We start from the raw sequence: 26,255 nt of genomic DNA on the forward strand, positions 1-26,255 counted from the left end.
ACTGGCTCGTTCTTCAGAATTGATCGCCGCATAATGCATTCGCATTAGCGTTTAACAGCATCTTAATCGCGTCGGGTCGCGCCCGTTCGATTCGAAGCCGAGGCCGCATTCCAGCGAATGATATTTCTCTCCGTGTACGGTGTGTCCGTTCCTCCGACCAGGAAGCCCCGAGTTAGGAAGCCTCGGGTAACAGGGAAACGTTCGGTTATCGCGCGGATTCGCCTCGCGTGAGCAAAAGTAACGGTGCGGCCGCGAACGGCGCGCGGCTCGTGCACGCGCCTAAACGGCGAACCGGCGAAACGGCCAAACGAGCACGGCCGCGCGCGACAGCAATAAAACAAATTGAGAATGATGGCACAATAAGATACACGGCGGATCGCGGCTGGCCGGCTGCCAGGGGAACGGGAGGACGCGACGAACCGGGACGACGGTGGATCCCGAGCAAACGTGGAAATCGATCTTGATCGCCCGATCCGATCTTTACAAGGAGATGTGGAGCGTCGATGCGCCTGCAGACGGATCCGATTGCGGCTAAACCCGCCTCGGTGTCGTTATCCGCTTCGCGGTAACCACGGCTGGAGACGCGAAACCGACTCCCGGTTTTTGCTTCGCGATCGTTCTGGATCCCGAAACTTTGATCGAGAAAAGCGATGCTCGCGCACCGAGATCGATGCTTCATTTTATTCAGATCGTGAGCAATTTAACTCCTTTCAGGCGCTGTACAGTGAAGGAGCGACGAAGCCACGCCCACTGGAGACATTTTATATAGAAGCACAGATTTTTACAGTTGGAATTTTGATCTAGAGAGAATTGAAATTGACGGGGGCATCGATTTCTCTAGGAAATAGTGTCTTGGTTCCATTGAGAGCAATTTAACCACATCTCTTTCAGCCTTTGTGTAGTGAGAGAGCAACGAAGCCATATCCACTCGAGGCATTTTATACAGAAGCACAGATTTTCACAGCTCGACTTTTGATCTAGGGAGAATTGAAATTTGTAGAGAGCATCGATTTCTCTATGAAATAATGCCTCGGTTTCATTGAGAGCAATTTAACCACACCCCTTTCAGGCTCTGTACAGTGAAGAAGCAACGAAGCCACGCCCCACTCGAAGCATTTGATACAAAACATAAGCTCAGATTTTCACAGCTAGACTTTTGATCTACGGAGAATAGAAATTGGACGAGGGCATCTATTTCTCTATGAAATAGTGCCTTCGTTTCATTGAGAGCAATTTAACCACACCCCTTTCAGGCTCTGTACAGTGAGAGAGCAACGAAGCCCCGCCCACTTGAGGCATTTTATACAAAACAGAAGCTCAGATTTTCACAGCTAGACTTTTGATCTACGGAGAATTGAAATTTGTCGATAACATCAGGCTCTGTATAGTGAGAGAGCAACGAAGCCACGCCCACTCGAAGCATTTGATACAAAACAGAAGCTCAGATTTTCACAGCTAGACTTTTGATCTACGGAAAATTGAAACTGGACGAGGGCATCGATTTCTCTATGGAGCAGTGCCTTGGTTTCATCGAGAGCAACAGATCAGGAGCAATTTAACCACACCTCTCACAGGCTCTGTATAGTGAGGAAGCAACGAAGCCACACCCACTCGAGGCATTTTATACAAAACAGAAGCTCAGATTTTCACAGCTAGACTTTTGATCTACGGAGAATTGAAATTGAACGAGGGCATCGACTTCAACATGGAGCAATGCCTCGGTTTCATCGAGAGAGCTATTAAATTACGCTCTTCAAGAAATTCTGCACAGCTGGAGCAAATAAACCACGCCTCTCAGGCACTCTAAGACTGAAGAAAGAACTCGACCACGTCTTTTTCGACACTCTATACAGGGAAGAACGATTAAACCACGCGCAATAAACATCGAAGCATTCCGATATATCGTAATAAACTGCATTAAGGACTGAAGCTACGACTGTTCTAGGTTCTTATTCGAAACGAGGCACACGCGACATCCTACTAAACGCACAAGGCAGTAGATCGATCAAGTAAACCAAGATTAGGATCAAGGGAAGAGAATCTCGGTCAGTCAGAAGGCGCAAAATCTCCGGTGGCAGAGAAAGGCCGCGGCAGATGGAAAGAAATGGGTTAGATTTGCGATTACGATTCGTTCGGTTTCATATCTGCGACCTCGGTTCCTCGCTGGACAGCCGTCCGCGTAGCTTTGCGTCGCGTTGCGTCGCGTCGCGTCCTCAAGAACTCGTTTCGAGCGAAAGAGAACTCGCTCTCCGCGATATAAACACGGACAGAGGATACGACCGCTTCGAGTCGTGTCGAGGGGCTCGCCTAGTTCTCACGACGAGCGTTTCGTCACAACGCGCTTGCGGCTAATTGCGCGCCCCAGGACCGGGTCCCGACCAGCCGCGAGCCGCGATGCCGACAAACGCCGCGAGCCCCAGCGCCTCCTTTTCCTTCTTTTCCCTCTTTTCCACCTTTCCCGTTACCTTCTCGCCACGGAGAGGTCCTGGGAAGAGTCGCGGAAGATCGGCGACGGTCAATTAACCGACAGCCTGGTCGGATCCGCGCGGTTTCCGGCGCACCGATGAAAGTTGGCGAGTCCGATCGGCCATTTAGATAATAGCCGAACCGACTTTCTTGCGCTCTATAGCAGAAACTCCCCGAAATTATGGCCACTATCAAGAGAGAAATCTGTTGCCTAATATGTATACGGTCATCCGAATCGAGTGTCAGATTTTTCAACAGATGGCATCGCGTCATCGTTCATCATAAACAAACCATCACGAAACGCTGCGCCACGCGACAACGTGTACAAATTGTTGCAAATTATTATAAACGTTCGATGGACGCTCGATTTCTCGACGAGGAGACATCGACTGGCCCCCGAGATCATGCGATCTAACTCCGTTAGGTTTCTTGTTACGAGGTTCTTTAAAAAGCGAATTGTGTTCGATAAAACAGAAACGATCGGCGAGCTAAAAAAACAACATTACAGCCGCCGTTAATGAAATAGAACCCCAATGATGTAATAACGCGATGGAAAATTGAGTAGAACGAGTCGGGCTCGTGAAAAACAAAGCCGGGGAACGGTCGTTCGAACGACATTGCGTTCCACGATTAATGTTATGCAACGGGCTTTGTATTTAAAATAAAGAAACCTCGAATATCGCGAACAGTTCGTGTTCCATTTCTATTTAACATAACGACGCGACACTCGATTCGGATTAGGCTACGGTTAAAACCGCTCGGAGAAAATACAAAGTAAAAGTGTCTCCGATCCGTGTCAACGTAAACGTATTTCGCACTCTTCTCGCGTTTCTTCGCTCTCGTGTTTCTCTCGCGTTGCGCAGATCTGCGGCTGTCGCAAACGCGTAAACATCCACGACCCGACGAATGGCTGCGCGAACACCTGTGTTTCTGGAGATTATCGAATTCTGTTTTCTTTTTTTTTTTACGAAAAATACAATCGCTCGTGTCATTGAAACGAAACGGCACAACAATCGTCGGAATTTGTCGGAAAGGTGAAAGAACGGAGAGAACACATCGGCGAGAGACGAAGAGCGATGCGAAGTCCGCGTTTCGGGATCGCAAGAAAGTGGCGAGCGCTTAATGACAAGCTTCGCGCGACCCGACGAATGTAATTGCACACGGCGTTTAAGAATCTTTGCATCCGACACCGGCGACGGTGGCTTGAACCCTTCGCGGACACCGAATGATTTCTAATTCGTCGTCGTCCGGGCACTTTCACCGTGTGTGCACCGTGTTAACGTAAATTTTTTATTCGCCGATTACTTTCGTGTCGGGTAACACACTTAGAAAGTATTATTATCGTGTCCGCGATTACTGCGTGGTGCAGCAATTTGCTGGAGCGTTCGCAGTCCGGCGGACTGTCAATGGCCGAGTATGCGCGATCTCGTTACCGGAATGGCTCGCGCGCCCCGAACACGTATCCGAGGCTCAATTATAGACGATTAATGAGCATTTGCGGAGCACACGCGGCACCGCAAAGTCCAAGGGAACCAGCGCCGCCGATATAAAGATTAATAGCACTTTCGTCTCGGTTCCGACAGAAAAACTCTCGCCTCGTTAAAAAAAGAATTCCGCGGCTGTAAGAATGAACGCACGACACGAGCGACTCGTTGTCCGGGAAAGGTTGCTGTGATATAACACTATATATTATACAATATGCTCTATATATATATATAGAGAGAGAGAGAGAGAGCATTATATAATATATTATAATATATATATGTTTAATATTATTTATAAGATATTATAATATATTATATAATATATATATACACTATATATTACACAATATGCTCTCTCTCTCTCTCTCTCTCTCTCTCTCTATATATATATATATATATATATATATATATATATATATATTGAGAGAGAGAGAGAGAGCATATTGTGTAATATATAGTGTATATATATATTATATAATATATTATAATATCTATATATATAAGAGAGAGAGAGAGAGAGAGAGAGAGAGAGAGAGAGAGAGAGAGAGGGAGAGAGAATATTGTGTAATATATAGTGTTATATCACGGCATATATATATGCTTCTATATATGCTCTAGATATTGTAACGTTGTTCGCAGGCGAACAAGAATCGTCGAATGCACAGACAGGAAAATCAGGAATTATTACAGGATGAGAGAGTACTGCTAGCCGGTTTCCGGTTCGCAGTTAAGGAGGTACGGCTCGTTGGTATACGATTAGAGGAAAGCACCGATCGGGTTAAGCTCCCGATTGATTTATTACGGAGTACGCGACAGCGACCAGGCTGCGCCAAACTCGTCCGACGAGCGCTCTAATATTTGCCTTTGCTCGAAAACAGAAAGTCGGTTATGTATACCGTTCCACCAAATAGAAATTTACGCGGAAGGAATGCGATGGTACGTGCCTCTCGATTTTTTTTTCTTTCTCGAATCAAAATCCGGCGCAGTGGGTGGTGGTGCACCCGGATCGACGGCGGGCGACGATCGATCGCGAACACGTCCAAGAGACAACGCGGTAACGCGAGATTCGTCGATCCTCGGTCGGATGAAAGATCGCGCGTCCGGTCTCGTGTTTCGACCTTTGATCCGGGCAGCGGTCGTCTCGTCGACCACTCTGCGACCGGAAACCTAATGAAACGGTGTGACGAAGGACGTCGAGAAAAGGACTTATTCAAGTCCTATATTATAATATATTAATTAATTATAATATAATAATTATTCAAGTCCTATATTACACAATATGCTCTCTCTCTCTCTCTCCCTCTCTCTCTCTCTCTCTATATATATATATATATATAATATATTATAATATCTTATGAATAATATTATATATATATTATAATATATTATATAATGCTCTCTCTCTCTCTCTATATATATATATATGTAATGCTCTCTATGCTCAAGAACAAGTCTCGAAACAGGCGACGATCTCGAGGATCAGGAAGTGGATCAACGGGACGTCCGGCAGGAAGCCGAGAACGGGGTCCTCCGATCTCGAGGGGACAGCGATAAATCGGCGGTTCCATTCTTTCCGGAGAGAAATTTCGATCTTTGATCCTCCTCGCGGCTCCCCCTGCCCCCCGGGGATTCTTTGCGAATTGGACGATCAACACTTTCACCGTTTAAATTTATTGATGTCGAGCCGCGACTGTCGTTAGAGGATTATACGCACTTTCACCGAATTCTGCGATCGAACGGACCCCGGGAGAAGCTCGGAACGGTACCGCGAGGGGTCCGTTTACGGTTCTTTCAGAGGCGCGGGGCCTCCGCGCGTGGAAAATCCGAGCGGCCCGACGACGCGGACGCGGACACGGGACGCGCGACGAATCCGTGGACTCCCGGGGCCTTATAAATATTTAAATCGCGCAGGTACGGCGCACGTAGACGCGATAAAACGGCGGCGGGCACGGCGGAGTCAACGGCACCGGCGCCGAAACGGGCCTTTTCGGGCCGATTTCCACTCGACCGATCCCTTTCGACAAATGTAACGCTGGACGACAGCGAACCGGAGACGAAATCAGTCATCGATTTCAGCCGATTTCGCGGCTTCTGGAAGAGGAAGCCGAGAATTTTCGCGAACAGTCGACCAAGAATCCGACGAGGAATACGACGACGTCGTGTCGCTCTTTTGCTCAGAACTATCTTTTCTGAAAGCGGAAGAAGACAAAACGTGGTCGCGTGTTGCCTTCTGTCGGTTCGACGAGCTCCGCGGACCTTTCATCACACCCACGTCTTCTAGTATTCAAATGTATTACACGCGTGTCCCCGGAGTTCGAATCCGGTCTGCGTTTTAACGACGAATTGTCGATACTTGACGCTGGAATTGCCAGGCCAATCGTTCCGACGAACTCCAGATTTTTCATTTCACGATTATTCAGATTATAAGATGGCTTTGCGGACAATTAATTAATTGCCGTACCATTTTCTTCATAATTAAAGTGATAAGCACATTTTCGATTTTAATAATCTCTTCGAAAAAGAAAAGAAAATTTGTAATTACCGCGTGTCTACGTTTACTGGGATGATTAAAATATCGATCGCAAGAGGACAGAATTTTATTCTGGCTTAAAAAAACGGAATATTATTTTATAGGATAATAATAATAATAATTATTATTATTATATATATATAATTATATATATAAATAATGAATTATATATATAATTATAATAATAATAATAATAATTATATATATAATTATAATAATAATAATTATATATATAATTATAATAATAATAATTATATATATATATATAATAATAATAATAATAATAATATTATTTTAATAGGATATTACTAGAAATCTGCGCCACGTGTCTGACTCGTTAAAGTGCGGCGAGGGGTTAATAGCTATTATTTGTTCTAGCTATAATCTATTTGTTCGTGAGCATAATAAACAGATAATAAATATCGCGTTAATGTCTCGATGATTGTGGTCTAGTTACTTTTAAAAAAGGCAATAGGATGTGCACACTACGGATGCAGAACACAAGTTATAAGTATGTTTAGAATAACTCCAGAAGCGTAGGAGATTTATAGTAGCTCGACATAATTCTGTATCTTCCTTGATACGTATATTATGTTATGTACTATTAACCTAGATGCAGCACCGTGACAAATACTTGCGAAACAATAAAATATACCGCACTGTGCTACATAATGATTCGACTGCGGATCTGTTTTATCCGATTCAATGTTGCTACGTTATTTTTTTGTCGTTGTTGTAACAATCGATACGATTTGCAAGGGGAAAAAGTATTGCACGGTATTTAACACTGTGCCTGCCGAGCGCTAAAAGTGACTGGCGCGTGTTGCTTAATAACTATGACATGACTGAATTTGTTTAGCAATATCGCCATTTTTATCGTAATATATGCCGCGAGAGGGAAGTTTGTTCGATCATTTCCTACCGGAGAGTCTCCGAGATACTGAAATATCTCTATCAAGAAATTCTATTTATAATATATATTTTAATATATATATATATATATATATATATATATATATATATATATATTTATATATTTTATATATATATTAAAAATATTATATATAATTTTTAATATATTAAAATATGTATTACAAATAGAATTATAAAATATTATATATAATTTATATTACAAAAATCCCTCTACCACAATGTAGATTCGTACATAAATTACTATAATGTACTTTATTCCGGCGATAGTTCGCGTTGATACTGTTATCAACGGGATCTCCGCGTAAAACTAAAAATTTCGCGCATCGATTGCAAGCGACAGAAAACGCGCAAGACATTTATCCCTGTCTTGAACGATTTCAACGCGTCATAAATCGTTCGATTCTTCCAACAACGTTTACCGTTCTCCGTTACGACCGCTCGTTTTCATTATAAATCCATAATAATAATAATAATAATAATAATAATAATAAAAACCGCACGCGAGTTATTAAACAATTTGTATACGCAGGTACCGTTAGATAAACACCGATAAATAGGTTACAATGCATGCTCGAACGAAGAATTTCGTGAAAAAGTTTCGCGTAGGAACACGCTTACGTAATTCCGGTAACCGTAAAAGAAAAAAAAAAAGCAAAATGAGAAACCAGACGTTTAAGACTGGTGGTTCTAGTGTTACAATAAAAAAAAAAAAGAAAGAAAAGAACCGCGAAACCGGTCATTTCGAGCGACTCGGTAGGCGGGTATCTCGTTGAAAATCGTGCGCGACGCGATGAAGGAACTGTTTGCTGAAACGTCTCGTATTCGAAATAGAAGGAAGAGAGCAAAGCACACCGCGGGAGCCGGCCGCGGCCGTTCCGACGAGTGCGCTTGTTTACTGAAGCGAAGGAAGAGGAAGTACGAGGGATGGAGGAAGCATGCTAATTTCCATCGTCGGCTCGTGCCGACATCGAGAGTCGTTTATCTATCTTAGAAGCGACCGATCGATCCGGTCTGATTGTCGAACGCGGTGAACCCTTTTGGCCGCGCGGGATTCGCAGCGGGCTGCGGCAGCCTGCCGACTGCAGATTGCAGGACGCGGCCATCCGTGCAACGACGCGATTCCTGCGTTCGGACGGAACCGCGTTTCCCGAATACCGCTGCCGGTGTCGCGAAACACCGGCTTATATTGTGTTTAGAGAGACACAACGACTCTCGTCGTCACGGGCCGAGTTCTCGGTGTCCCAGATTCGATTCGGTGCAAGCTGGTGTTCGCCGTTGTTAACAAGGCATCAACGAATCTGTCAGGAAAATAACTGACAATTAAAGAAATGCAGGAGAAACGATCCCCCCCGGGGTCCCGACATCGCACGGTTGCTAGCTCGAGAAACGCGAATCGACGTGATTATTACGAAAGCATTGTTTTGCTCGAATCGCGTTATCGGAGTCTAGATAGCGCAGTTTCGATTTCGTGGCAGTTGTTTAAGTGCGCATTATCTACGGCTAATCGCGAGATCTGCTCGAGAAACGATCGAGGAATATTCAAAGTACATGTCTCTCTGATTGACGCTCGGGTTGTCCACGAAAATGGACAATTTGGGGAGAGGCGATACGATTATTAAATCCTTGCGGCACGTTTTTGTAGTTACGAATTGTCATCGATTATAAAAAACGAGCCGCGAGGCTCGAATAATCGTCCGAAATTGTCCATTTTTGTGCACAATAAGCGTCAGTTAGGGAGACATTACTGTAGAATGTGTTAGGTTGGAAACTATGAAACGGGCGTATTTGGTTAGTCTGTGTTCAACTGTGACTGAGAGAGAAGTTCATTACAACGTGCGCTCGATATTTTTATTTATAAATTTTAAAGGTATTCTTCTTACTCGTTTTGTGAAATTTTGTCATGTTTGTGTTCCATTTTTATTTTATATTTCTCCGAAACCAGATGGAGACAAAACGCGATTTACATCTACTTTTTTTTGTACGAGTGCAAATTGAATCATAGAGCAGCTCAAGCTTCGAGAAACATTAATCAAGCTTCCGTAGATGGATCCACCGATGAAAAAAATGCCCGATATTGGTTCCAAAAATGTCTGGCAATTTAACCCCTTAACGCGCAGAAACGTATTAACACGGGCGTGCAAAACCGGCCAAAATGTGCAGACCCGTATATATACGGTCGGCGTCGCAACTTATGTTATGTTACCTATATTAATTGAAAAACAGTACGATGGGTACAAAATTCGATCTGCAATGCGATTCAATATTCGCTATAATTATTTATCCACTATTTTTATTGAATTTTTAGTAATTTTTACATTTTTTTACATATTTATTGAAATTAAGGTCCAAATATGTATTTTCTTAGATTAAAAAAATTGATTTTTCTTGGTCGGTTTTTTTTTTTTAAATTGTGCATTAAGGGGTTAAGCATCGTCGATGAGCCTCGAGGAAGACCACCGGTCCATATTGACAACGAAGAATTAAGAACGATTATGGAATCCGATCCAGACACAACTATTCGTAAACTTGGAACTAAGCTAGGAACTAGCCATACGGCTGTGTTGGAACATCCGCGTGCAATAAACAAAGTAAAAAAACTGGACTCGTATGTACCGCTCGAACTGACGGAACTAATCAAAAACGCCCGTTTCATAGTCTTATCTCTAATTTTTCATAGTCTTTATCTCTAATATTTCTTATATTTCTTCGACTCGACGGAGAGCATATCTCACTCGACCGCGCGAATCTCTCGGCGGCGAGTCGATCCGCGCCACGGATCAGCTGTCGGAATATCAACTCGGGTGTGTAAATACTTGTCGTGGTCCCAGAGGCTGCGCGGGCACTGTTCGCAAGGCCGGGAACCTCTGACCGGCGAACTCGCCGATGTTTTGACACTCGCAGAGTTCGTTCGTTCTCCGGTCGGGACGAACCTCGCCGCGCACTGTTCACTTATCGAGGTGACACTGGCTCTCTCTCTCTCTCGGGCCGGGCATAAATTCGCGTGCTCGCCGATCGAAACGCTGGCTTCGACTGAGCCGCCTCGACCTTGATCCGATCCGAGCCGGTGATCGATCACGGCTGAACTCCGGCGGCCGAGGGAAGCCTTTCCGTGTTGCGAAGCCAGGAGGAGAACGGAGCCGGACGCGGATAACGTGCGCGAGGGTACACGCGTGTCGCGCGCGGAAAACGCGTCGTTCTACTGGCGAGTTCTGCGAGTCGCGCGGCCGATGTTCCCGCTCGGTGGCTCGCCGGGCTCGGTAGAAGTGGTAGAAGTGGCAGAGGCCACGGCGTCTACACCCCCCCGTGCCGCCGCGCCGCCGGGTGACAGGGACGCGGATCGCGAGATCTCGCGATCGAGAGCCACCTGGGACTCGCGCGATCGCGTGCGATCGGATGCGAGAGGGAATCCGGGAAGCCGGGCCGATTCCGCGTCTGCTTCGGCGACTCTCGTTGAAAACGAGGCTGCTGTCGCGTGACGAGCCGAGCTTTCCGCGCGCGATTGTCCGCGGCACGCGGAACGCCGTGACACGCGTTGCGCCATTGTTTCGTCGCCGTTGCCGCGATCGACGCGAAAGCGATCCGACGAATCTCTCCCGTTGGCTCCCTTTGGAATGCTTGGTTTTAGGGCGCGTTCGGGTTGCCGCTGCGATAAACGATAAGCGATGGAATTTATTCTATTGTGTTACATATGGGTGTGTTGGAGGAGCGACACTTCTTCGGAGGAAGAGCAACTTATTTTTGAGGAAGCTCGATGCGTTCTGGGCCGCGTCGGTAATAATATATTATTAATAATAATATGTAATATTATAGTAATATTAATATAATATATAATACATTAATAATAATAATATATAATATTATAGTAATATTAATATAATATATAATACATTAATAATAATAATATGTAATATTATAGTAATATTAATATAATATATAATACATTAATAATAATATATAATATTATAGTAATATTAATATAATATATAATACATTAATAATAATAATATATAATATTATAGTAATATTAATATAATATATAATACATTAATAATAATAATATATAATATTATAGTAATATTAATATAATATATAATACATTAATAATAATATATAATATTATAGTAATATTAATATAATATGTAATATATTAATAATAATAATAATTTCTAACGCGGTAACTGCCAAGCTTATTTTGCAGAAATCTATTCTAGACGCAACATTTTTTAAAAAAAAAGGATAAATTAACAAGTAATAAGTAAAGAATAATAAATAAATCCTTTTTCGACTCGTTTCTGTTAGCAATGAATCTTTAACAGACGAGTACTTTCCTACTTACCAGTCAACGTGTAAACTAATTATAAACTTAGAGATTCATTTCTATTGTAATACATCGAACGAACTGAATATTACTAGGAATTTCAAACTATGAAAAAGGTTCAACTAATTTTTCCTACGATAAACTCGATCTTTCTAGTTTCTGTAATTTTTGAAGTTGACATTCGACACTTAATATTCTGAACGACCAAGATTGGGCCATCGGCGCCGCTCCATTGTAAACAAACTAAACGAACACAACTTCGCGGTACAGTAGAGCATGATTTTTGAATGATCCGGAGTCAAAATCATTATACCATCCAAAAATGTCACCGAACCACTCAACTGCAATATTGCAAAACTAGACGTTCGGATAAGGGAGTCGCTGCCATACCGATCGCCGTTATGATCGACGCGCTTGCAGCTTTTATTGCAGCACGACCGCAAACGTGCCTTCGTCGCTTTGCGTCTGAGAACAATTGACGCAGCGTCGTCGCTCGCACGAAGTTCCCATCGTAGGGCCGCGCGTCGGAGGATGGCGGGCTCGCTAGATCGGCGAAAATTGTCGCGTTACTAAAGGGCAATTTGGAAATCGAGCCGCTCCAATTCCGAGTATTTATAGCCCCGGGGAATTGGCGAACGAGATTGCAAGTGTATCCGAAGGATCGAAGGAATTGACCAAGAGCCATTCTGGCGTTCGGCTGAACGTCGGGGAACAGGGAACGCTGCTGTCCCGATACGCCGGCGAAGACTAATGACCCCTGACAACGGAGAAACAGGGACGACGTACGATCGAGGAGACTGATCTACGAGGAATCGGACAAGCAACCGGCGCGGTAACGGTGCTACCAATCTCGCTGTGCTTGCCAGCTGTTCGTTCGAGCACCACCGCTCTCCCCCCTCTCTCGATCATTTTCTCTTGCTCTCTCTTCTCTCTCTCTATCTCTTTCACCCTCTCCCACCTCGGTTTCCACAACCCGATTCTCTCTCTTTCTTTCTCTCTCTCTATCATTCTCTCTCCCTCTATCATTCTCTCTCCCTCTCTCCCTCTATCATTCTCTCTCTCTCTCTCTCTCTAGCATTCTCCCTCTCCCTCTCTATCATTCTCATTCTCCCTCTCTCTCTCTCTCTTTTTCTCTATCATTCTCCCCCTCTCTCTCTCTCTATCATGCTCTCTCTCTCTCTCTCATGCTCCCTCTCTCTCTCTCACTCTCTCTCTCTCTCTCTCTCTCTTCTTTCCTCTTCCTCTCTCCGCGGCTGTCCTGTTACCTAGACATTCACTTCGCCCTGACAAAACGTTTCGACACCGCGAAAACGTAGCAGAAACGCCGGCCTTTTTCGCCGGAACGCGTTGCTTTCTAAAAACCAGGGCCCCTGGAGCTCGGATCCCCTCGACACCGTGTTCACGCTCGATCGGCGCATCGCGCGGGTCGTTGGCTATAACACGCGAATGCATCGCGCATCGCGATCCTTCCTCGTTCGCGGATCCTCTCCCGCGAGTCCGTTCCTGGATTCCGCTCGGAATACAATTTCTCCGATGAAAATTTCCCGATCGTATCTACGATCGGCGAACGAAGGTCTCGGCTTGTCCTCGAAACAAGACGCGACAACGCTGGAAAATTTCTAAAACGGGGTTATCTCCTCCTCGTGCCGTTTTCCTCCGTCCTCGTGGCAGGAAGACCTTCGCGGACCAGTCGTCGGACGACGTTTTTGGTGCCGTAACAACAACGGAGATGCCCGCCCCACGGTTTCGGTGAAACCGCCGCGAATTTCGGAATATCCTTGCCGCAACCGCGGATCGTGACGAGACTTCGTGAAAAAGATCTCCGGGATTGAATTGTGTGGACGAGAATATCGTGGACACTTTCGTATTCAAGCTGATGCCCGAAACGTCCACCTGTCCTGGCAAAGCACTCTCTTTTTTTTTTTTTTAAGCGGAATCTTTGAATAGTTTCGCAGGCCTCTTGAATCTGCTCTAACTAGCCGCCTCTCGCTGTAGCAACAACTCAGAAATCTTGATTCGATGCTGAATAAACATTTTTTCTGCACTTATCGCAAAAAGCAGGAGTCCGTTTCTCTCTTGAGTAATTTTCGCTGCTTGCACATTTTACGTGGTCCTAATTTATTGACATTTTTCTACTAGGTTAAGTAACAGTTACGCAATATTCCCATAAATCCGCAAAATCCGTGGTCTACTTATTACATATTCCGCATAAATATCAAAGGCGCTCGCATTGTTCCCAGTTGGTCCTGATCTCGTCTTGGAGCTCTCTATACAAACATGTTCATAGTAGAACTACAGTAAATTCTCCCTAATCGACGCTCAGATTGCACTAAAAAATGGACCATTTGGGAAGAGAAGATACGATTATTCGAGCCTCGCGGCTCGTTTTTATCGTTACCAATTATCAAAAACTATAAAAACGAGCCGCGAGGCTCGAATAATCGCATCGTCTCTTCATCCAATTGTCCATTTTTGTGAATCTGATCTAACTAGAAACAACTCAGAAATCTTGATTCGATGCTGAAGTTGCTCGTTAATAGACCGCGGATCTTTGCGCCGAATAAACATTTTTTCTGCACTTATCGCAAAAAGCAGGAGTCCGTTTCTTTCTCGAACAATTTTCGCTGCTTGGACATTTTACGTGGTTCTAATTTATTGACATTTTTCTACTAGGTTAAGTAACAGTTACGCAATATTCCCATAAATCCGCAAAATCCGCGTTCTACTTATTACATATTCCGCATAAATATCAAAGGCGCTCGCATTGTTCCCAGTTGGTCCTGATCTCGTCTTGGAGCTCCCTATACAAACATGTTCATAGTAGAACTACAGTAAATTCTCCCTAATCGACGCTCAGATTGCACTCGAAAATGGACCATTTGGGAAGAGAAGATACGATTATTCGAGCCTCGCGGCTCGTTTTTATCGTTACCAATTATCAAAAACTATAAAAACGAGCCGCGAGGCTCGAATAATCGCATCGTCTCTTCATCCAATTGTCCATTTTTGAATCTGATCTAACTAGAAACAACTCACAGAAATCTTGATTCGATGCTGAAGTTGCTCGTTAATAGACCGCGGATCTTTGCGCCGAATAAACATTTTTTCTGCACTTATCGCAAAAAGCAGGAGTCCGTTTCTTTCTCGAACAATTTTCGCTGCTTGCACATTTTACGTGGTCCTAATTTATTGACATTTTTCTACTAGGTTAAGTAACAGTTGCGCAATATTCCCATAAATCCGTAAAATCCGCGTTCTACTTATTACATATTCCGCATAAATATCAAAGGCGCTCGCATTGTTCCCAGTTGGTCCTGATCTCGTCTTGGAGCTCTCTATACAAACATGTTCACAGTAGAACTATAGTAAAAAAAAATCGACACTCAGCTTGTGCACAAAAATGGACAATTTCGGAAGAGACGATGCGATTAATCGAGCCTCGCGGCTCGTTTTTATCGTTACCAATTATCAAAAACTATAAAAAATAGCCGCGAGGCTCGAATAATCGCATCGTCTCCTCTCAAATTGTCCATTTTTGCGCGCAATCTGAGCGCGACTTAGAGAGCATTTATTATAGATAAATTTTAGTCAAACTTAGAACGTTATATCCTGCATCGAAGCAGCATGCGAGGATGAATGGAAAACTTGGAAGAGTTACAAAGGTGCACACGCGTTGCTCCGAGATTTTCATTGGCCTTCGTCGCTTTTATCGGACAAAACGTTTCGGTCCAAGGACACAGAGAATTCGACGGATCCTCGATCCTCTGAAGTATACGGTGACGTACGCATAGGCCGACCATACCAATTTATTGGATAAACACTGTAGGAGGCGGTTTCGTTGGTCGCGGTAACGGTACACTACCCCGGCGAGGATTTCTAAGGATTCCCTGGCCTTGCTGGCATCCCGCGACGAAAGCAACGCAGTGCAATAAATGCCATGCAAATACCAAACTGGCTTACAGACGCTCCGTCGCGCCGCCTCGCAGCGGCTCGCATCGCGCCGAGCCGCCTCGGTGCATCGCGGATGTATCGGCGAGCAAATGTCAGAAGCCGCGAGCCGATAGGCGACGCGCAAACCGCTCGCAAATCTTCCGCCAATTAGCAGAGCCGATACGAGATCGATCGGGCCGCGATTGAGCCCGCGATTAATGCCGTGCTTGCGCGTACCGCCGTTCGAAAGTAGTTTTGTCAACCGGTGGTCTTTCGCGTCGAGAAACCATTGGCATTAACACGTTTTCCTACCACCGCGCACCGTGCAACTTTATACTATCAATTTTGATTGTACAGCTGGATCTCCCTGATCGACGCTCAGCTTCGAAACGAAAATGGACAATTTCGGAGGAACGGGTGGATACGATTAATCGGGCTCTGCTGCTCGTTTTTATAGTTGTTAACTATCGGTAAGGCTCGAATAATCGTGTTTCCTTTTCCCAAATTGTCCATTTTTATTTTCGAGCTGAGCGTCAATTAGGGAAAATTTATCGTATTATGCTTTCGGAATATATCAAAGATTGGCCCATCTGAACTTTTATTGCGGAATATTTTGGAATATTTATTATTATTAAAAAATTGAAATTACATTTAAATTAAATTATTATTATATAATAATAATATAATATAATTATTAATAATATATATATAAATAATTAATAATATATATACAATAATTAAATATATTATAAATAAATATATATTATATATATATAAATATAATATAATTATTACATAATAATAACTACTATTTATTTATTTATTTTGGAATATATTAAAGATGAATAAATATATCAAACAATGGAGTTTCCCAAACTTTTATTGCTGTCTTCAGAAAATACCATTATATAATATATAATATCTTTAGTGTTCCACAAGTGTTTTTGTGGCCTGTCCTACTTATGTCATTTATTAATAACACCTCTAAGGCATTCCAACACAGAAAATTGTCATTGTATTCAAATTTCATTGCCCGTAAAGTCCAGAGAAAGAAGCACGATCGTCAAACGAAACAGTCGAATTTGTTCGACAATTTTTGTGTTCGACAGGCTGCGATCGTTTTTTCGAGACAAACGACGAGCCGTTTCGCGTTAACGACGCTCCGGTTAACTCGCTCGCAAAAGGGAAACGGTTTTGGCAATAGAAAAACTCGCCCGTAGCCAGACGAGCGTTTGCTAACCGCGCGTTGAAATCTCTAGCGCTCGGTTGTATCGAGATTACAATCGACCGTACGCCACCTCGGGAACAGTTTGTAAAAAGTTTTATCGTAAATGCGAGCGTTTTCTAGTTACACAAGCGTTTTCTCGCTCGAACGAACCGGCGAGCCCCCGTCGCACTCCTGTCGGCCTTTTTTACGTAACGGAAGAAGAAAGTCCTTTGGCACGAGCCGATTTCAGAGACGTTCGGTTCCCATTCTCTTCTCGTATTCTTCTGCTTCGCAGACCGCCAATGTCGCTTTACATTTTTTGCCATTCCTTTACGGTGAATATATTCGCTATTTCAGCGACAAAATGGTACTTTCTTCGAGGCGAAGCGATTTCGCGATAGTCGCACGTTCTCTTTGGCCGAGAGACTTCTCGATAGTTGTACACTTTTCCTTGGTAAGTATTAAAAGTCTAAACGGATCAGGGCCTTTAGTCTTCAACGACGGGTTGCGAATGGTTGAACAGTGAGGTCACCGACACTGTTAACAGCGACATGTAAACGTTATGTTCGGTGTCGCATTACAGGCACCTGCACTTTGCTCTCTCCTTCTCTCTCTCCCTCTCTCTGTTAGTAAACTATACTCGCAGAGTTGTCTTACCGACGCGAGCAGTTACCACTGGTAAGTTAATTTGTGAAATTAGTATTCGCTTTTTCTTTTTTGACTGGATCAATACAATCATTTTTACAGGATAACTTATTAAGCTGACAAAAGCTCAAAATTCTCACGGAAACACGGCCATGCTAAAAATGATATTTTTCGGTAATATTCGATTTATGATATAGTATTAAACATGGACCGCCAGCATACATTTCAAAATTTGCCGCGTCTCGTTCGCGAGTCCGTACGACGTCATTACACGCGGCGGCAAAACCCTCGAACTGCTAGCCAAATTACCGACAGTCGATTTCGGTTAGCAGTTCGACCGTCTTGCCGCTACTCCAATCGGCGCTGAGCTTGCTGGTACCAATTTTTCTCTCCGCAAGAGGCGTCGCAGTCGCGACCGAGCCGCAACGTGCTCGCACGGTAACGCGTCGCAATGCAGTTTTCACGCAACAGTTTGCCGATTCTTGAATTGTCGCATCAGAGCTCTTAAATTACGCGCCGACGAGAGAACGAATACGTTTATACCGTGTCGCCGCATCGGTTCTTTAATGGCACCAAGGATGCAGCATTGATCAAACTTGTAACAAGTGGCTATAAACAAGACCTTGTCTCAAGGCTGACAGGAATAACGAGCGAACGCTTTCCAGAGGAATTATTATTAGATGTGGAGCCTTGATACTTAAGCTGCGCAAGGTGTCCCAGCATTAATTACACAGAAACTGCACGGTAACAGAACCGCAGAATTCAACTGTTTGACCATGTCTGTCCCTGACTGGCTAATTCCACTGATCAGACTCCCACACGTCGTTCGAGGCGGTTTTCTTTACCGTTAAGTTGTCAATACCATTTGAATGCGTTGGATAACAGTTCACCGTTTAATTTCATTTTTGATCGTACTATTTAGGCGCGTCAGAAAACAGTTTATTATTCGACTGACTCCGATTCAATTCTCGACTCAGAAGAACTCGACCTAGTACATCAAATTTTTTGGATGCGTTGCACGGAGATGACACTGATCATCGAATCTACGGTAATAATAATCTACTATTTTAATATAATAAATTAATATATAATCTACTAAATTATATATTATTACTAAATTAATTAATATATAATCTACTAAATTATATATTATTACTAAATTAATTAATATATAATCTACTAAATTATATATTATTACTAAATTAATTAATATATAATCTACCAAATTATATATTATTACTAAATTAATTATTATATAATCTACTAAATTATATATTATTACTAAATTAATTAATATATAATCTACTATTTTGAACCGAGAATTTTTCACAATCTTTTTATAATTTGTCTTTTCCTCTGTCGCATGGTACAAGAACATCTCGCACCGGAAAACAACTCAAGATGGTAAAATTGCAAGCTTCAGCCTGTAAAATAAGCCCGAGTGGATCATCATCGAATTTGTTTCCACGAAGTTCCCGTCGTTTGGATGTCAAGGGGATCGTTTTGCTCGTCGCGCGTGCGTCGCGAGCGAAAAACCGTTCCACACCGCGGAGAATTTTCAATCGGTTCGGGTGTTCCCTTTGGAAAGAACGGCTTATGGTGTCGGGTCGTCCGCAAAAGAGACACGAGGACTCGCGTGTACGTAAACCGGACCCGAGGCTCGATATCGCGGATGGAATCCGCGCGATTATTGCCGCCGATGAAACAATATCCGGGCAAACGATACGTAAGAGAGACGGCCGCGTCTCGTTTCCACGGTAAAAACAGTCGAAACACAACGGGAAGAAAACAATGTTACCGGCGGATCGTCCCTGATCTATCTCTGGCCGGCTCCGTCGGTCTTTCTCTCTCTCCCTCTCTCTCTCCCTTATGCTCTCTCTCTCTCTCTCTCTTATGCGCGCTCTCTCTCTCTCTCTCTCTTTTACTCTCCCTTATTCTCTCTCTCCCTTATGCTCTCTCTCTCTCTCTCTTATTCTCTCTCTCTCTCTCTCTTATGCGCGCTCTCTCTCTCTCTTTTACTCTCCCTTATGCTCTCTCTCTCTCTCTCTCTCTCTCTCTCTCTCTCTCTTCTTTCCCGATGAACCGAAAGCGAGGCTATCGCCGAGCCTCGAACACCATTCGACGGCTTGATCCCCGGCTGTAACGAGACTTCGGGCCAAGTAACGGTAAACTCCATATCGCGTCGTTCCTACGGTGTCCTATTCACCGTGCACGAGCGCTCACTCTCGAATCTTTTTTCACGAGTCTACGAGCCGAACGGTTGTTTATCCCGCCTCCGCAATCGCGACCGAAACGTGCAACGGCAAATTTTCCGCGATTTCTCTGTACATGAACATTTAAAAGTACAGTGAATTCTTTGTAATTTTTTTTTCAGTTTGTAAACAAAAATGGACAATTTGGGAACAGCTGATTATTCGAGCTTTGCCGGCTCATTTTTATGGTTGCCGATTGTCAATAATTATCGAAACGAGATGGAAGGCTAGAATAATCGTATCTCCTCTTCCTAAATTGAACATTTTTGTTTACGAGATGAAGGAAAATTAGGGAGAATTTACGGTACAATTTTCCTAAAATTTTCCTAAAATCGAACGATTTTATTTACCAAGTCATTTTTTTAGATAACGGGCTTTTTGAAAGGGATCACCCCGGTCGGCGAATTTGGTACGAAAAAAAGAATTGGCAAATATTGTTGTCCACTTGTTTAGCACATTTTCGACCTTAGCAATTCTGTAGCGGAAGCAGAAAATTCATATTTGTCGCATGTCCAGATTTACTTCATTAGTCAATCCCTCATTCAACCCCATTTTATCTAACGGCAATTTCTTAATCAACGGTTGAAAATTTTTCAATAAATTGTTCTAATCTGATAATAATCTCAGCCGTGATCCAATAAATCGTTTGGATCGATATAATGTAACAACTTCTTTCAAGATAAACATTATATCGATTTAAGTGAATATTAAAAAATATTAAATATCGATTTAGAAACTCATTATCGAGCTTCTCTTGGACACCCAACCCAGTCATTAACCCCTTAACGCGCAGAAACGTATTAACACGGGCGTGCAAAACCGGCCAAAATGTGCAGACCCGTATATATACGGTCGGCGTCGCAACTTATGTAGCTAAAATGTTCAGATTCGAATATATGAAAAACAGTACAAAATTCGATCTGCAATGCGATTCAATATTCACTATAATTATTTATCCACTATTTTTATTGAATTTTTAGTAATTTTTGCATTTTTTTTAAATATTTATTGAAATTAAGGTCCAAATATGTATTTTCTTAGATAAAAAAAATTGATTTTTTTTGGTCGGTTTTTTTTTTTAAATTGTGCATTAAGGGGTTAAACATGCAATCGATAGACTTCCGGTAGATAAAGTGTTAAAGTTTGCTCAACCCTTCACACTCGAATCTATCCTAATTTCGAAAACCGAGACATTTCTTTCGAAACTGAATCCAGTTATTATCCTTACTGAATCCAGTTATTCCTACAGCACCGAAACTCTTAGCAAACCAACAAATGGAAATCAATTCGAGAATGTAAGAATCGCTTTGCTTGTGCGTTTAGCAAATTTTCAACAGCGGAGAACCAACGCTTGATAAATAGACTGCAGGGGTTTATGCAACATAAAAACCGCTCGCATCAATCACAAGGAAACGAAATCGAATTTTCACTTTTCCCTTACCGATTTATAGCGGCAAGTCGACGAGACCGGTGCAACGATATTTCCGAAACACTTTCAAGCTATTCGCTGCTTTGAAACACGACGCTCTGCTCGTTCTTATCATAAATGCATGAAATCCGCAGAGATAAACACCACGAGTTTGATTGGCTTATTACACAAGGCAGGGGTTAACCACTGTTCGTACGAAGCAACTCTGATGCGGTAAAACGATTCCGCAGACGCAGCAGCGGTTAGAAACTCAGTGACAAACTGTTTTCTAGAAATTGGTTTCCCGGTACGGCGGAAATTTGTTTGTTCTTTTTTTCTTTTTTCTTTCATTCGCGGAAAAGCCAGCGGATGCATCGGGAATTAATAATGCTGGTCCGATGCGAGAATTTCGCGAAGTCGGGCCGGATACTTTTGCGCGGGTTTTACGAGCGCGTTTCTATCAGATAAAACGTAACCCAGTTTTTCGCGCGGCGGCGTTCCTCGGAAACGTTTTCCTGGCGGCTCGCGCTCGATTCGCACAGAGAGAAGAGCATTGTTTTAACGATTGTGTCGTGTGTCGCCGCGCGCGCGCGTGCACGCCGGCACAATAAGAGTGTAGCGAGCGGCGAGAGATTCGCGATGGAGAACGCAGCCGGAAATAATAGCGGCGAAGCTTCGCTTCGCTCCGCTCTGCTCTACTCGCTTCGCTCTGCTCTGCTCTACTCGCTTCGCTCGCCTCGCGCCGAGAAACGGAGCAGATCGGCCGCGGAACAACCGCGGCAACGACAACGAGAACACCCGTAAAAGGGACGTAAAACATTCCGCGGCTCGAGCTTCTGTCCCCGGAACGATTTTACGCGGTTCCAGAGACCGAGCCAGACGCCCCTTCACTCAAATCAAGCCGTTCTCGCGGACTAATGACACCTCTCGGTTTCAAGGCGATAGATTCTTTATCCAATATTCAAGGCCTGCCTTCTTCAATATTCAAGGGATCGATTCTTATGGTTTCGGTATCCTTCTGAATTCTGACTGTTCCGAGAGTACAGTAAATTCTTCCTAATTTTCCTTCATCTTCTAAACAAAAATGCATCGAGGTGCGATGCACGAATAATCATCTCTTCCCAAATTGTTCAGTTTTGTTTACAAGCTGAAGGATAATTAGGCAGAATTTACTTTAAATTCGTACTTTGATTTACTTTGATTCCGTGAAAACTTCGAGTTGGTCCGACAAATATTCGATGTATTTCTTCGTTCTTAGAATGTTCCATTCAAGGTAGAAACGTAATAATATGACACGTCGCGTGATATCGGGTGAAATCATGTGACATTCGAAAACTGCTCGTTTCTATTGGGTTGGCAACTAAGTAATTGCTGATTTGTTTAATGAAATAAAAGATTTGTTTACTTGGAACGAAGTTTAATCTGTAATGTATTTTCCATTTTGTTCGATGACCTTTTGCCATCTCTCTGACAACTTGAAAATTCCACGCTCGTAGAAAGGCTGATCCTTCTCGGCCAAAAACTGAGTTAAGTGAGACTTTACAGCGTCGTCATCATTAAGCCTTTGCGGTCGAAGCTATTCGAATTCGAAATCCAAAACATGATTTCTGATCTATAGTAGTTCTTTTTTATATAATTTATTGCGACTTATGCACATGAAATTGAGCCTGTTGACAAGTACAATGCAATTTTAATAGTTTCTTTTCAAGTAGAAACGAGTCCGATGCTCTTAGAATGATTTTGAAAAATGGTACACCAATTTTTAGTGGCGCCTCAGAGTCGCCATTCTAGTGCAAAGGGTTAAAAGTTTTACCACGAAGGGAGTTGTCCAGGGATCGAAATAAGTGGTAATCCGATGGCGTGAGATCAGGGCTATATGGTGGGTGTAACGTCAATTCCCAACCAATATCCATCAATTTTTGCCGAGAGGACAAAGACGTGTGCGGCCTAGCATTGTCCTGCTGGAAAATGACACCTTTACGATCGACCAATTCTGGTCGCTTTTCCTTGACCGCTGCATTCAATTTGTCCAGTTGCTAACATTCACGGATAATAAAAAATAACGTAATAATAATAATAATTTTATAATATAACATTTATGGATATCATAAAAAGATGGGAGTGAGAGACATCTATAACTGAAATCGGCAAGTACTTAGTTGCCAACCCGATACATTATTTAACACTACACCTACCAAGCAGTAATACTAACTGGCATGTACTGCTTCAGAAAAGTGAGAAGACCAAATTTACTTAGAATTTGTAAAGTTTTTATTATAAAACTTGCTCCAATAATATAACTTATTCGAGCGTTTTCCACGAAAGAGTCTCGGAAGTTTTCAGAATTGCAAAAATAATAATAATAATAATTTTATAATATAATATTTATGGATATCATAAAAAAAATGGGAGTGAGAGACATCTATAGCTGAAATCGGCAAGTACTTAGTTGCCAACCCAATATTATACCAAATCAGTTAGAAACAGATCAGTATCGCATCGCGTTGTTCATATATCGTCACGCGTGGTGGACGGATATCATTCCTGCGAATCCACGTGTGATTTCACTTGCTGTGACATCAGTGTATGTTCTTGCCATAAACGCGCCTTATCTCCTTCGTAAGATATTGAAATGATTTAGCGAACGAGAACTTCTCAATTTTAACGACTAGACCGTGGATTTTATGCAATTGTGATACAAATAACAAGATAAAAGGGTAAATCGTAAAAATTCTAAAATGCCATCTTCTTCTCAATTTAACCATTTGCACTCGAAGCTGTTTTAACCGTAAATATAGAATCATTTTTCTCACTTACAGTATTTCTTATTTTACATGATAAAGTGCATTTTATGCATATGAAATTGTCTCTTGGCACTTACACAACGGTTACACTATTAACAATTTTTAAAATCTAAACTTTGTTAACATAAGAATTATCTTAAAACGTGATGTAACAAATTTTAATACTGCCTCCGAGTCACCACTCGAGTGCAAAGCGTTAATAAAATCGTTGAAATAAGAAATGTATACTTTTACTTAATTTTGCTTCGTTACAGTTAAATTGAATCGGAAAATTTGTCTATCGCATAGAGAACCGCGGTCTAATCGCAGTCTTTGAAAGTATTGAAAATATTCCAATATTAAAATATTGAAAATATTCCAATATTAAAATTTGAAAATATTCCAATATTAAAATATTGAAAATATTCCAATATTAAAATATTGAAAATATTCCAATATTAAAATTTGAAAATATTCCAATTCTCAATTTTCCCTCCGCAGAATTTCGCGAGAAGTCGACGCGACGAAACTTCTGCGCCAATTCCCAGCCGTTCGCCAGCTCGTTTGCCAGAAGCATCGGCGGGAAAGCATTTTTCCGTGCCGGCGAACGGATCGCCTGGATCGTTTTTCCGAGTCGTTGCGACGAGAATGAAACAGTGCGCGCGCCGGTGATAACCGACGAGAATTAACGAGCCTCCGTCGGTCGCCATTCGCCACCTGTTGCCCGCAGATATTCGCCGGCTGATACTGATTTACGGGACGGCCATTAGCGACCGCGTTCGGGGACCGTTTGTCCGCCTGTCCACGTTGTATTAGCACGAATGGCTGGACCGACGGAGGACCATGGGGGTCGCGGCAGTATAGTACTCACCTTGACTTGGCTCTCCTCGGTGCTTCTGTCCAGGACATCGTAGCTGACGAATCGATTCTGGAAATTCCGAAACGAGTGCTTTTAATATTTCGTCTTTCAATCGGTCTTTCGTTCAACGCTTTAGCTACCGGACGTTTGTCTACGCTTCGAAAGCCAGCAACCGTTATTATTCCAATTGTTTAGCATGATTATCGGCTGGCAGCTACAACTTATGGAGGTTACATGCGAATAGAAATCTCCGAGTTATTTTTGTTGTAAATCAGATTTTAACATTTTCTCCCGTGATTCTTTTCTATTAATTATAACTGGACTGAGAATTTTTATGCAAAGTAAAAATTGTCCGCCTTTATTGCAAGATATGTATCTCGTTTTCTGAACAATTTTAACGAGTTTAGAGGAACATGATGGTGTTTCTCGGTTCTTTAAATGCGTTTTTTGTTTCGTACTTGATCTACACGTTCTTTTCTTTTTGCCATTGATTACGTAAGTAAATTGTACAATTTGTACAAATTCGTAATCTAGTTTTATAACTAGATTATAATATAATCTTTTATTATTATAATAGATTTTATTATAATATTATTATTAATATAATCTATTATAATCTATTATTATTATATTATAATAGATTATATTATAATCTATTATTATTATATTATAATAGATTATATTATAATCTATTATTATTATATTATAATAGATTATATTATAATCTATTATTATTATAATAGATTATATTATAACCTATTATTATTATTATTATAGATTATATTATAACCTATTATTATTATTTTATAATAGATTATATTATAACCTATTATTATTATTATAATAGATTATAACAATATAAAAAATAATATAATATTATATAATAATTATAATCTAGTTAATACAACTAGATAGATAAAATAGATATCGTAGATAGACATAACTAGATTTTTTTAGTTATCTAAAAACAAAACGTTTGATGGAATGGACTCGACATAATGAATAGCTTCGACGTCAGAACCGCGAGAATGCACACTTGTATTTAGCAACCGGGCGATGTTATTCAGTAATTTCCACACCGTTGTTTGAGCTTCTGTGTATCCAGACATTGTTTACATTACGCGTGAGCAATACCTCGGTAAACTCTTTGCCACCGAAGCGAAAGTATCGCGTACTTTCAAGTAGCAGCGAATTCGTGAAATTGTTCGGCAAACTTGGCTAATCCGAAAGTATGTTGACACGAGAAAATTCTTATCTGATAAATAAAAGTTCGAAATTAGACGTTCGGTACCGGAGGTTATCTTCTGTATCTGTCGGGTCATTAAGTATGGAATGCTTGGGTTTTATAGTGAAATTATAGAGCGAAGTATGCATTTCATAGTGAATGACCTAATACGTTAAACAACAAAATAAATGTCCAGTTTTGTAAATCCAGAAGTA

General features: G+C 42.1%; 1 protein-coding gene and 1 long non-coding RNA gene across 7 annotated transcripts in view; one reads left to right on the plus strand and one right to left on the minus strand.

Annotated features, from left to right (window-relative positions):
• The window catches only part of LOC117229530 (uncharacterized), a 205,486-nt gene that overhangs the window by 22,199 nt on the left and 157,032 nt on the right, over positions 1-26,255 (minus strand). For 5 of the 6 annotated variants that reach the window (XM_076520118.1, XM_033486068.2, XM_076520117.1 and 2 more), the window contains one exon: positions 24,828-24,884. In XM_076520118.1, the coding sequence (XP_076376233.1) occupies positions 24,828-24,884 (57 nt within the window). Of the gene's footprint in view, positions 1-10,226; positions 10,613-24,827; positions 24,885-26,255 lie in introns of those variants that run through there. The other variant, XM_076520120.1, reaches the window with a different exon arrangement.
• LOC143259152 (uncharacterized) lies at positions 17,924-22,584 on the plus strand. Its single transcript, XR_013032959.1, has 2 exons — positions 17,924-18,561; positions 18,887-22,584. It is a non-coding gene; the product is annotated as an uncharacterized LOC143259152 (long non-coding RNA).

Source organism: Megalopta genalis, chromosome 3 (assembly GCF_051020955.1).
Source record: "Megalopta genalis isolate 19385.01 chromosome 3, iyMegGena1_principal, whole genome shotgun sequence".
Taxonomy (NCBI): domain Eukaryota; kingdom Metazoa; phylum Arthropoda; class Insecta; order Hymenoptera; family Halictidae; genus Megalopta; species Megalopta genalis.